Consider the following 12500-nt stretch of genomic DNA (forward strand, 5'->3'; position numbering starts at 1 on the left):
CTATCCATGTCTCTGTCTCTTGCCAGCCACTGCTCGGGGACCTACAGCTGTCCCTGCCTGGAACTGGCTGCTCTGAGGGCCCGCTGCCTGCAGCCACATGGCCTGCTGCCACCACTTGGGAACCTGCAGCATTTCTGCTGCCTACCAGTGCTAGGGATCATGCAGCAATTTTATTAATCCATTACACTGACCCCAGCCATAAAATCACTACTTTTATGCTACTTCATAGCTGTAATTTTGCTACTGCTATGAATCGTAATGTAAATATCTGATATGCAGGACGTGACCCCTGTGAAAGGGTCATTCCACCCTGACAGGGGTCTCAACCCACAGGTTGAGAACTCTTGTTCTACACACTTAGAATGGCCGTTCTGAAGCTGTAAAGCTTTGCTTAGGATTTTACACTTTCACCGTCAATTACATTTTTATGCTGTTACCTACCACGGCAAAAGGAGAGGAGATGGCAGAGTTGAAACTAGAAAGCAAGGCTCTTCTGTCCTCTTAATGACGCGTGAGACCTTGCAGCCCTCACAGCTGTTTCCACACATCCAGATCTACAACGCGGGGTGGGGTCCACGTGTGAGGGACAATGAGCAGAGCTTTCGACATTAAACTCTTCTCCTGAGGGTCAAAAAGATGCTCTTCCAGAGGACCCAAGTTCAGTCCCTAGCACCCACTTCAAGTGGCACCCACAACCGCCTGTAATTCTAGTTTTAGGGGATCCAACACCTTCTTCCTTAGACACCAACACACACACTAAAAAAAAATTACATCCTAAAAAGCCAGTACAGGCAGTAGAATCAAATTCCAGTGCCATTATCATTGGCTTCTCAGTCAGCCCCCATTGTCAGCTCTTAGGACTAGAGAGGGAGGGGGAGGGGGAGGGAAATGGGAGGAGGGGAGGAGGTGGAAATTTTTGATAAATAAATAAATAAATATTTTAAAATTACATCCTCAAAATTTTTACAGCCAGGCATGGTGGTACACACATTTAATCCCAGCTTTTTGGAGGTAGAGGCAGGTGGATCTCTGTGAGTTCAAGACCAGCATGGGTTATAGAATGAGTTTCAGCACAGCCAGAGCTACACAGTGAGACCAAGTCTCAAAAAACAAACAAACCGACTTTACTCCTTTACTTCTCCACCTCCACTATTGCATCTATTTTGTATTGTGGATTTTACAAAACAATTCACACTGAACTTCCTTTTGTGCTTTTGTCTTTAAATACTTATGAAAGAATGAAAACCAGTTAAGAACGCAAATTCCCACAAAGGCTTTCCGTCTCTCCCACTCTGCGGAGTGCTTGCCTTTACATCTCCTCAGGCCGGAGCTGCGTGTCCTCTTTAGTAAAGACCAAAGCTTGAAGAGCTCTAACATTCCTGTTTCTTGACTGGGTGAGGAGGTGCACACCTTCAATCCAGCACTTGGAAGGCAGAGGTAGGTGGATCTCTGTGAATTCAAAGCGAATAGTCCTGTCTACACAGAAAATTACAGGACAGCCAGGGCTATCCAGAGAGCCCTGACTCAACATTTTTTTCTTTTTAAATTATTTATTTTAGTTTTTGAGATTATAATATAATTACATCATTTTCTCCTCCCCTTTCCTGCTTTCTGCCATAAGGATTCTAGACCAAACTTCTGAAACTGTAAACAAACCCCAATTAAATGCTTTCTTTGATAAGAGTTGCCTTGGTCATGGCATCTTTTCCCAGCAACAGAACAGTGACTGTAGTAGGCCGTAGGCAGGTGCTTCACCACTGAGATGTATCTCCGACTGGTAACAATTTCACTTCAGTCTCATAGAAGCAAATAATTTTACTGTATGTTAGCAGGAGTGTTCCCTCTTCCAGCACTTTAAATATATCAACCCATACCTTCCAGATTTCAAGCTACCCACTCAGAAACTTCTGGAGGTTGTCCAGTCCAGGTGAGGAACTATGCTCTGGCTTTCAAAATTATCTCCGTGCCCACTGCTGCTGTGCTCCGAAACGTGCAGCACTTGCTCTATCAGCCACTGGAAACCATTCTCAGTGACCATGGGACTCTGTCACACACACACACACACACACACACACACACACACACACACACACCTGGTAGACAGCATTTAAAACAATCGTCAGTGAACAAAATGCTACATGCAGTGTACAATGCTTGAGAAAGTCTTTGTCAGAGATGATAACATGCTCCATTGTTCCTGCACCATGCTGTTAAATCAGATCCCCAAAGTGTGTATTTTATGTGCACCACACGTAGCTAAGTACAGTGTTCCTCTGAGATAAATGGCACCCGAGTCAGCTAAGTCTAATGGTGCTCACTGTGAGAAGCCTGTAAACATGGCACTGCAGAAGCCAGCATTTCGCTCGGGCAGTAAGGACTGCCCTACTCACGCCACCTTCTGTGGAGCTGGTCTCATAGAGAAAGTGCAACACCAAGCCTTTCACAAATCTGTCCCCATGCAAAGATGAGACCCGTGTGAATAGACGGTATCAGATGAACAATGCTAAGCATGATGATTCACGGAGATGATGTGAGGCTCCCTCGGGAATGTGGCTCGTGCTGTCAAACACAGCATTAAAGCATAGAAAACCTGGGCATGGTGGTGCACATCTTTAATCCTAGTGCTCAGGGGCAGAAGTCTGAGGACCTCTGTGAGTTTGAGGCCCGCTTGGTCTACAGAACAAGTCCCAGGAGTACACACAGAGAGACCCTCTCTCAAAATAAGTAAATAAATAAATAAATAAGTAATCAATCATAGAAGAACACAGTATCTTTGTAAACAATGCCTCACTCCCGATCACTCATGCACCTGCCTACTTAAACACAGACTAAAGATATGTATTAGTGATCAACACCCTGCACACACTATATACTGCTGAACACAATGGTCCATAGATTTAACCTGCACTCAGTAGTTCAGGAAACCTGACATTGTCAGTTAAGAGACTAGTCATATGGACACAATCTAGCAACACAGCATTGCTTGTATCTTTGGTTGCCGCATGGTATTTGGGGATAGACAGTGATCGAATGTGCTTTTAGTCTCCTCCTTGCCATTAGCAGTTGCTCCGCTTTTCACAGCGTCATAATGCACCTGCCCTGAGGTCGTATGACAGCACAGCTTAAGGTGAGTAGTGACTGCATCCTCTCCTATTTGTTGTGTGATACATATGTGACAATATGATGCACATATACATGAATAATGTGTATGTCCCCTCTTTCAGTCACTGCAGGGTTTAGTATTTTCCATAGTGACATGATGCAGCTGAGTTTCAAGGTCTTTGATGTTATATGACATCCTCAGCAACACTGTGACATAGTATGAATCAAGAACTGGCTCCTCTTTGGGTTATTAGATAAACGTTAGATATTAGATGTATTATGTAGTGACACAAAGTGACAAAAATGTGTGTCCCCTGCCAGCTGTCATATACCTTATGTGGAACAGTGTAAAACAATCTGAGCCTTCTCTCAGTTGTCACATGGTACCATGTGACATGTGACTGATAACCTCTGTCCTCTCAACTGATACATCCCATCCATACACATGGAATGTAACTCAGGTCTGCATTCCAGCTCATCTTGTACATGACATTTTATGTAATGTAGAGTGAAGACTCAGCCTGATATGTTTATTCTTCGTCCCTATGAGGACAGATCGCAGTCCTGGCACATCATGTCACAACGTCACAGATGATGTCACATCCCCCGAACAACAGACTGTGGCTCACTGTCTGCATGCCATCTCTAGACTGTCATGTTAAGCAATAAGGTGAAAAACTTTAACTCCAGCCTCCATTCCTGATCATCTTAAGGGACCATCTGTGTGCAGTGGCCTGATGTGACGCAGTACGGTGCTCTGTTCTCCTCTGGGCCACTGTGTGACGTCACAATGAACTATGACTCAGTCTCCATTCCTTCTCATATGACATGTAATATGGCGTAATGGTAAGATGTGTGGAGGTATGTATCTTCCATTAGATGTCTTATGGTATCACAGATGGCATGGTGGTGTGGTAAAACCCCAGTCTTCATCCTTCTTGGCTATCATAGACTGTAATATGCTACCCTAGGGAAGCAATGTGATTCAGCTTTCAGCTTTTGGGAGCATCATAAGATAGACAGTAATATCGTGTCTCAGGCATGTGTCCATTTGGGCTCTGTTAGTTTGTGTCTTAATCGGTATGTTAAAGAGACACTTAAGAATTGCTCACACCAATATTCAGAGTTGAGCATGTGAGCATTTAATGACTTTTTTAGAGCTGGGGTCTCGTGGATCTCAGGCCAGCCTGGAACTCACTATATAGCCAGAGATGACCCTGAGCTTCTGACTGTACCTCCAGTTCCTGAGTCCTGGGATGACAGGTGTGCACCACCATGCCTGGTTTATGTGGTACTGCAGATAGAATCCCAGGGCATCATGTATGGTAGGCAAGCACTCTACCAACTGAGCTACATCCCTGCATTGGCTGGTTTTGTGTGTCAACTTGATACAAGTTAGAGTCGTTAGAAGGGAAGGACAAGGAGCCTCAGTTAAGGAAAGGCCTCCATGAGATGCAGCTGTAATTTTCTCGATTAGTGATCAATGGGGAAGGGCCCAGTCCACGGTGGGTGATGCCACCCCTGGGCTGGTGGTCCTGGGTTCTAAAAGAAAGCAGGCTAAGCAAGTCAGGGGGAAGCAGCTCCCTTCCATGATCTCTGCATGAGATCCTGCCTCCAGGATCCCGCCCTGTTTGAGCTCCTGTCCTGACTTCCTTCAGTGGTGGCCAGCAATGCAGAAGTGTAAGCCTAATAAACCCTTTCCTCCCCAACTTGGTTTTTGGTCATGGTGCTTTGTTACAGCAATGGAAACCCCAACTAAGACAATCCCCAGCTACAGATCATGACTGTTAAGTGTATGATTTAAATGATTCATCATAATTTGATATACTGTCAACATTAAATTACAGCTACTTCAGAGTATACTTATTCCTGCAAATTACTTCTTCATGTACAGGTGTCTTAGTGACTTTCCTATTGTCATGAAGACACCATGACCAAGGCAACTTATAGAAGGGTTTATTGGTGTTTATTGAGGTCTTAGTTTCAGAAGGTGAGTCCATAACTTCCATAACTATTATGGTGTGGAGCATGGCACCAGACAGGCGGGGCATGACCCTGGGGCAGTAGTTGATCCATAGTAGTATGGATTACATCATGATCCATAAGCATGAGGTAGTGATGGGAGAAATAGAGAGAGAGACAGAGAGACAGAGAGAGAGACAGAGAGACAGAGAGAGAGAGACAGATAGAGAGAGACAGAGAGAGAGAGAGACAGACAGACAGACAGACAGAGAGGAGAGAATATGGTGTGGGTTTTGAAACTGCAAATCCAGTCCCCAGTAACACACTTTTTCCTACAAGACCACACCTCCTAATCTTTCCCACATAGTCCCAGCAAGGACCAAGTATTCAAATATATGAGCCTATGGGTTCATTCTCATTCAAACCACTACAAGGTTTCTAAATTGTAATTTTTAAGTTATTCAGACCAGGCGGTGGTGGCACTCACCTTTAATCCCAGCACTTGGGAGACAGAGGCACATCGATCTCTGTGAGTTCAGGGCCAGCCTGGTCTACAGACCTAGTGCCAGGATAGGCTCCAAAGCTATACAGAGAAACCCTGTCTTGAAAAAAAAATATTATTCAGATATTCAGATCTGAATTTACTACTTTAGAGATTATCATGCCCCAACAGAAGATGAAAAGAATGTAACCAGATGCTTCAACAACAGGTATATTTTTAAAACATGATGACTCTGCAGAGAATGAAACTGTAGAGTGCCAGCCTTCCAGCAGCAGCATAGTGTAAGGAACCCTGTGAAGCATGAATTTGTTTGTTTGTTTGTTTTTTGTTTTGTTTTTCAAGACAGAGTTTCTCTGTAGCTTTAGAGCCTGTCCTGGAACTAGCTCTTGTAGACCAGGCTGGCCTCGAACTCACAGAGATCGGCCTGCCTCTGCCTCCCGAGAGCTGGGATTAAAGGCATGCACCACCACCGCCCGCCTCTGAAGCATGAATAATAAAAACTCAGAGAGAGAGAAACTGGGGTTCAACCTGAAGAGCCGAAAAGCAAACCAGTCATTCACTGGCTTTTACCTCGATCTCAGTATGAAATGGTGGTCCCGCCTCCAGGAATCTCAAAATGAGACTGTCTGAGAGCTCTAGTCTTTCATTTTCGGTTTCTACAGCAACTAGTGTGGCTACTGGGATTAAAGGTATGTGTGTCCATTACCTGGTCTGAAAGTCTGTGGGGCTGTTTTATTCTCAGATCTTCAAAGCAAGCTTTATTTATTAAAATACAATTGAAATACCACAACCTTACTTTAGAAACGTATCATGTCTCTTATTTGTGCTACAAGCTAAATTAAGAATTTTGAACTGCCAGGGGCTAGGGAGATGGCTCAGTGGATAAAGGACCTGCTGAGCAAGCGTTGATTGAGTTCAACTTCCCCTTTCTCTTCCACTCTCCAGTTGCAGGCTCTTGCTGGGGTTTACAGTTGTCCATGGGGATGGGGTATCTTTTAGGCTCTAATAAAACTGTCCTGTGCTTCCATTTGAGTCCATTCTTAAATTATTTTATGAATGAGGCTAAGAACCCCAAAGGGAAGCTGGATTTCCCCTGTATTGTTCTCCTGCAGTGTCCACGGTGGAGGACAACCCGCCGGCCAGCGCCCACCTCAGCGGTCTGAGTCCGCGCACACTCCGTGCTGTCCGGATCCGCTTTTTTAACAACACCAGGATCCAGAGGCCTGGGCGAACATCTCCAAGGCCGGGAACTCAGCAAACCCAAGCCCAATCCCAACTCACCCCGAACAAAGAGCGTCCGGGAGTCTCAGGAGGGGAGGGGCAAGTCTTATTGTGCGTGACGCAGGAAGCTGAGAGCCCACACTGACCGGAGGGGCGTGGCGCATGCGTCATCCGCGCCGGAGATTGACGTAAGAGGGCGGGGCGCGCCGGGGCGCCAGAAGAAGCTGACTTGAGGGGCGGCTGGTGGCCGGCCGTGCTATGGACCGCTACGCGGGCGCCGGGGACGAGGCAGCCGACCGGGCCCGGCAGCAGGAGCGGCACTACCAGCTGCTGTCAGCGCTGCAGAGCCTGGTCAAGGAGCTGCCCAGGTGAGCGGGGGCGGGGGCCCGGGGATCGAGCCGGAGGCGGGGTCTGGGACGGGAGACCAAGCCGGGGTCGGGAGCTGGGACGGGAGACCGAGCCGGGGCCGGGAGCTGGGACGGGGGAGGGGGGCGGGGAGGCCGATCCGGGGACTGGAGCTGGGACAGGGGCCGGGAATGGGGCGGCGCCGGCGCTCACCTGGAGATCTGCCTGCAGCTCCTTTCAGCAGCGCCTGTCCTACACAACGCTCAGCGACTTGGCTCTGGCGCTGCTCGACGGCACCGTGTTCGAGATCGTGCAGGGGCTTCTGGAGATCCAGCATCTCACCGAGAAGAGCTTGTACAACCAGCGACTGCGGCTGCAGAACGAACACCGAGGTGCCCGAGCGGGGAAAGGGAGGGGCGGCGACGGAACCTTCCCAGGGCGTCTCTGGTCGCAGGAGCCTCGGGTGGGCAGTCAGGTGTTTAGAGCCCTGGTTGGCCCTTTTAGCCTGCTTCTCAGGAACTTCTTGCGTTCCCCAGGTCCCCTCAGCCTCCTAGACAGGATGACCTCGCTGACTGTAGGTCTGTTGACAGCTCTCTCGTACTGATAGATAATCCGTTATTTGGAGCACCCTTCCATTTGAATCTCAGGTTTGATAGGTCTCTGGTATCCTCATAGAAACTCCTTCCTAGCTGGACCTTGGTGGCGCATGCCTTTACTCCCAGCAATCGGGAGGCAGAGGCAGGTGATCTCTGTGAGTTCGAGGCCAGCCTGGTCTACAAGAGCTAGTTCCAGGACAGGCTCCAAAGCTACAGAGAAACCCTGTACCCTGTCTCTAAAAATAAATAAATAAATAAATAATAAAAATGTTTTACAGGCTTACCTACAGCCCGATCCCCTCCCCTACACACACACACGCACACGCACATAGAATTTCTCTGTGTAGCCTGATCTTATGGAGACATTTTTCTTAACCAAGGCTTCTCTCTAATGACTTTACTTTATGTCAAGTTGACATAAAACTAGCCAGCACAGCGCTAAATGTCCTTCGCTCCACCTTATTTTTGAGACACCAAACGTGGAGCTCACTGATTAGAGTATGTGGCTGGCCAATGAGCTGTAAGGATCAGCCTCTCACAGAGCACACTGCTGCACCCAGCTTCTGACATGGGTGCTGGGATCCATTATCACTTCACTGAGTGAGTCACCTCCCATCCTTGTCTGTTGAATTTGATTCATGAAAATCTTAGGAGTTTTGTCTTTATTCCTGATAGACAACAACCTTGTAATTTTCTTGTAGTATTTTGTGGGTATGAAGGTCATGCTGGCCTCAGAATATATTGAGAAGTTTCTTCAGTTTTCCAAGAGTTTTATTTTGTCACCCAATGTTGGAGTGGCTGTGCCCTTAAAATGTTTTGATAGCTAGATGTATCCCATTCACAAGTCTAAAGTGCATGACTCAATTCATTCTCTTCTTTTCCCTTTTGGTTTTCTGAGACCATGTAGTCTAGAACTGGCAGTCTTTCTACCTCAGCCTCTCCAGTGCTGGGATTCCACGTCTGGCCAGGCCCTGCTTTGCTCATTGTTTTCAGTGTTCTAGGTGCCGTGTGTGACAGTAGGAGGCTTTACCTGGCTGCTTCTCTTATAGCCATCATTCTTCCTGCACCGGAAAGGAAAGACGTTCACTCTTCTACGTGATCTGTAATTGGTCTTTATTCTACAGAGCCCTTTTATTTGATTTGTTTTCAGAAGGCTTGGGCCAGGCTCTGGTGCACCTGGCACTGCAAACCTCTGATGCCTTTAGCCACATCCAGAAGGTGCTGACCATGATGGGCCACCTTGTTTTCCTTGATCATTACCATGTTGAGGTCCCTCCTGAGCAAGTAGCCAGAGTGGAATCTGGAAATTGACCTGGGATTTTTGTTTTGTTTTGTATTTTTTTCTTTTGGTTTTTTGAGACAGGGTTTCTTCGTAGCTTTGAAGCCTGTCCTAGAACTCGCTCTTTAGAGCAGGCTGGCCTTGAACTCACAGAGATCCAGCACTAGGATTAAAGGTGTGTGTCACCACCATCCCACATAACTTTTTTTTTCCGAGACAGGGTTTCTCTGTGTAACAGCCCTGGCTGTCCTGGAACTAGCTCTGTAGACCAGGCTGGCCTAAGACTCACAGAGATCCATCTGCCTCTGCCTCCCAAGTGCTGGGATTAAGGGTGTGTGCCACCATGGAACCTGGGTGGGATTTAGAGCAGCTGGGCTGAATAGACTGAAGGAGATGATGTATTGGTGCTTATACCACTGCCCCAAGCCTTGCCTCCTTCATGTTCATTGCAACCTTTCTTTCCCCTTGTGTTGATGGAGTTATGTTGAGGTGGCCTTCGTTTTCAAGCAACGATACATGGTATTACTGAGGTACATACAAAATACTGAGAACTAGGCACTGCAGAGGCTTTTGGAGTCAAGGGGACCTCAGGAACCTTCCTGAATAGAGCTGTCCTGTGACCCTCTTCTAGGAATAAGAGTGTTAGGTTTTGAGTTTTTTCAGGGCCAGCCAGCCAGCCACACCCCCATTTTATGCAGACTGGTGTGATTGCAATTCCTAACCATCCCATGCTCCCATCACATTCCCATCAGAGCAGGTAGTTTGTACGCGTCCATATGTGTGCCAGTTTATCAGGAACCCGGCACTTTGCTTGCTGGTAGTGGGTAAAACAATAGACTTCCCAGTGCAGAACCCTGTTGGCTTACAGGATGGGCCTGCGCACATCCTTCACCTCCTCTGGCTGCTGAGCAGGGCTGCTCTGCTTTCCTATAGGTCAGCACCAAGCTTGGTTTGACACAGCTGCACTGCTGGCACACAGAGCCCCTTCCTCCTCTTCTGGGCTTTTGGCTCTGTAATACTTCAATAGGTGTCCTTTGGTGACATCCTATTGATGATGTCACCTGTCACAGGTACCTGTTTGCCTCCTGTCCCTGCCCTGGGTATACCATGCTCTGAGATCATTGCCATACCTGCCTAACCTGCAGGCCTCTCTTAGCACTCTAGAGGTGACGGGCTTCTCAGACAAGGCTGCTAACCCAGCTTTGGGCTGCCTCTCTTCCCTGCTCCTGCTGACAGCTCTTGTTCCCTCCTAGTGCTCAGGCAGGCCCTAAGGCAGAAGCATCTGGAAGCCCAGCAGACCTGCCGGCCCCACAACTTGCCAGTGCTCCAGGCAGCCCAGCAGCGTGAGCTGGAGGTAGGAACTGGGACAGGATAGCTGAGCCTGGCTATCTCAGCAGAGGGGCTGAGGGTAGTTTAGAAGCTGAGCTCATGGCTTGCTAGAGGTTTGATGGGGTCTATTTCATGACTTTTCCCCATGGGGACTAAGGTGTGCTCTAACTGAGAGGAGAGTCACAACCTGTCTGTCACTTTTAAGCGGTCCTCTATTTAAGCATCTCTGGCCTGGAGCCTACATAAGGCAGAGTCAGGGTGATTTAGTGCAATGGCGGGATGGCAAAAGCAGTCAGGAAGAGGCCTGTATTACCATGGAGACCCACAGGAAGCCAACAAGCCATGGGTGTTGGGGGTGAGGGTGGTGGGCAAATGCATTTCTAGCTGGGACTATTGGGTGGCCTTATGGACCCCTCTGCTGAGCCACAGGAGGAGGAAGTAGCAGGCAGGGATGTGTGAGGCATCCTTGGGCAGAAGCCCGAGCAGGAGCCACCCTCACTCAAGTCATTGCAGGCCTTGGAGCATCGAATCCGGGAGGAGCAGCAGACAATGGACCGTAAGATTGTCCTGGAACTGGACCGGAAGGTTGCCGACCAGCAGAGCACACTGGAGAAGGCAGGAGTAGCTGGTTTCTACGTGACCACGAATCCTCAGGTCAGCACCTAGGCCGACCCTGTCACAGCCTCACCCCTTGTCCCTGAAGGTTCTGTTCTATCTGGAGTTTGGTTTTTGTTTGTTTCAGTCTCCTTTTCTTTAGGTGGAGGGTAGTGTATTGCTTGTTTTATCTTTATTTATTTATTTACTTATTTTGGGAGAGAGGATCTGTTACACTGTTCACACTGGCCTTGAACTTGAGGTCCTCCTGCCGTGACTTCTAAGCACAGGGATTACAGACATGTCAATATATCAAGTCCCTGGAGTCTTAGCACATTGGTTCCTAGTGAAGCTTAGCATTATTGGCGGGCAGAAGCGAGGTGGAAGGCCCGGGGAAGGGCATGGAGGGAATGCCCACCTGTCCAGCCTTGCAGGCATCTATCCACCTCCTGCATGCTAACCCCCTCCGACCACTCTAAAGAAGTCAATTAGAGACTGCTGGCCCTAGAAGGTGCCCAGGCCCATATTCTCCCTCTGCCTGGCCCTAGCCAGCTTCCCCTTAGCCTTACTACCTGGCATCTTCTAGGCCCTTGTATATCTTAGACCAAGACAGAAGGGCATGAGCTGTCGGATTGGCCCTTACAGGACCTTTTTTCACATTTCAGGAGCTGATGCTGCAGATGAACTTATTGGAACTCATCAGGAAGCTGCAGCAGAGGGGCTGCCAAGTGGGAAAGGCAGCCCTGTGACTAAGTGAGGGGCGAGGGTCCCTGCTGTCCTTCATTGCCTAGGATGGCTGGCGGATGCCTAGTGACCACCTTGTTACTGGTGCCAGAACGCTTCAGGGAGCAACTGACTGCCCAGCTGCCACCAGGTGTGATCTTTGCGAGGAGACGCTGATGAGACAGTGACTGCACCTGCTGCCGTCCTCCGTTCAGGTGTGGGGAGGGGTCCAAGCAGCAGGAATGGCATCGTGTGAAGGCTCCATGACTGAGTATTGAGTGGAACTGTTGGTTCTAGTGCCTTCCCTTTGGGTATACCCACATTCCTTCCAGGCTTGGTTTTGCCTTGTTCTGGTGTGGCCTAGAAAAATAAAGACCCCAGCACATGGTTTGTGTCCATGCTAGCTAGGATCCTTTCCTAGTGGCTCTGGCCATGGTGGAGCCAGCAAAGTGGCAACCACCTTATGGCAGTGGCTCTCTAGGATACCTACCCAAGCTCTTATGCCTTTCATTGTCATTTTTGCCTAACCAGGCCCCCCAGTTAAGGCACAAGAACCCACCTCCAAACTGCTGTGTGAAACTAGAGAGCTTAGCAGGAGTCTGGGGTCCTGCCAGAGCCAGCTAGGGCTTGACTTACTGGAGTGAAGGGCACAGAGGGGCAGGAAGGGTAACAGGGAGCTGGGCCTCGGCATCTGTGTGCTGCCTGCACTCACCCACACCCATGGGTCTGGGATGTGGAATGCAAGTGTCTGAGTGTCATTGCAGCCAGGCAGCGGTGGCCCCAATGTCTGGATTGGAATGGGCTCTGACAACTACAGGTAATATTCCATCCAGGCCAGCGCCTCTGC

The 12500-nt window shown here is 48.6% G+C and overlaps 1 protein-coding gene across 1 annotated transcript; it reads left to right on the forward strand.

Moving 5' to 3' along the window:
* Window positions 1-6990: 6990 nt before the first annotated feature.
* Window positions 6991-12041, forward strand: LOC125411895 (protein DGCR6). The gene is made up of 5 exons (XM_087903266.1): window positions 6991-7155; window positions 7364-7524; window positions 10261-10361; window positions 10850-10990; window positions 11596-12041. The coding sequence occupies exons 1-5, from the start codon at window positions 7046-7048 to the stop codon at window positions 11677-11679; spliced, it is 597 nt and encodes a 198-aa protein (XP_087759392.1). The 5' UTR covers window positions 6991-7045; the 3' UTR covers window positions 11680-12041.
* The last annotated feature ends 459 nt before the right edge of the window (window positions 12042-12500 follow it).

Source organism: Myodes glareolus, chromosome 2 (assembly GCF_982192425.1).
Source record: "Myodes glareolus chromosome 2, mMyoGla1.1, whole genome shotgun sequence".
Taxonomy (NCBI): Eukaryota; Metazoa; Chordata; class Mammalia; order Rodentia; family Cricetidae; genus Myodes; species Myodes glareolus.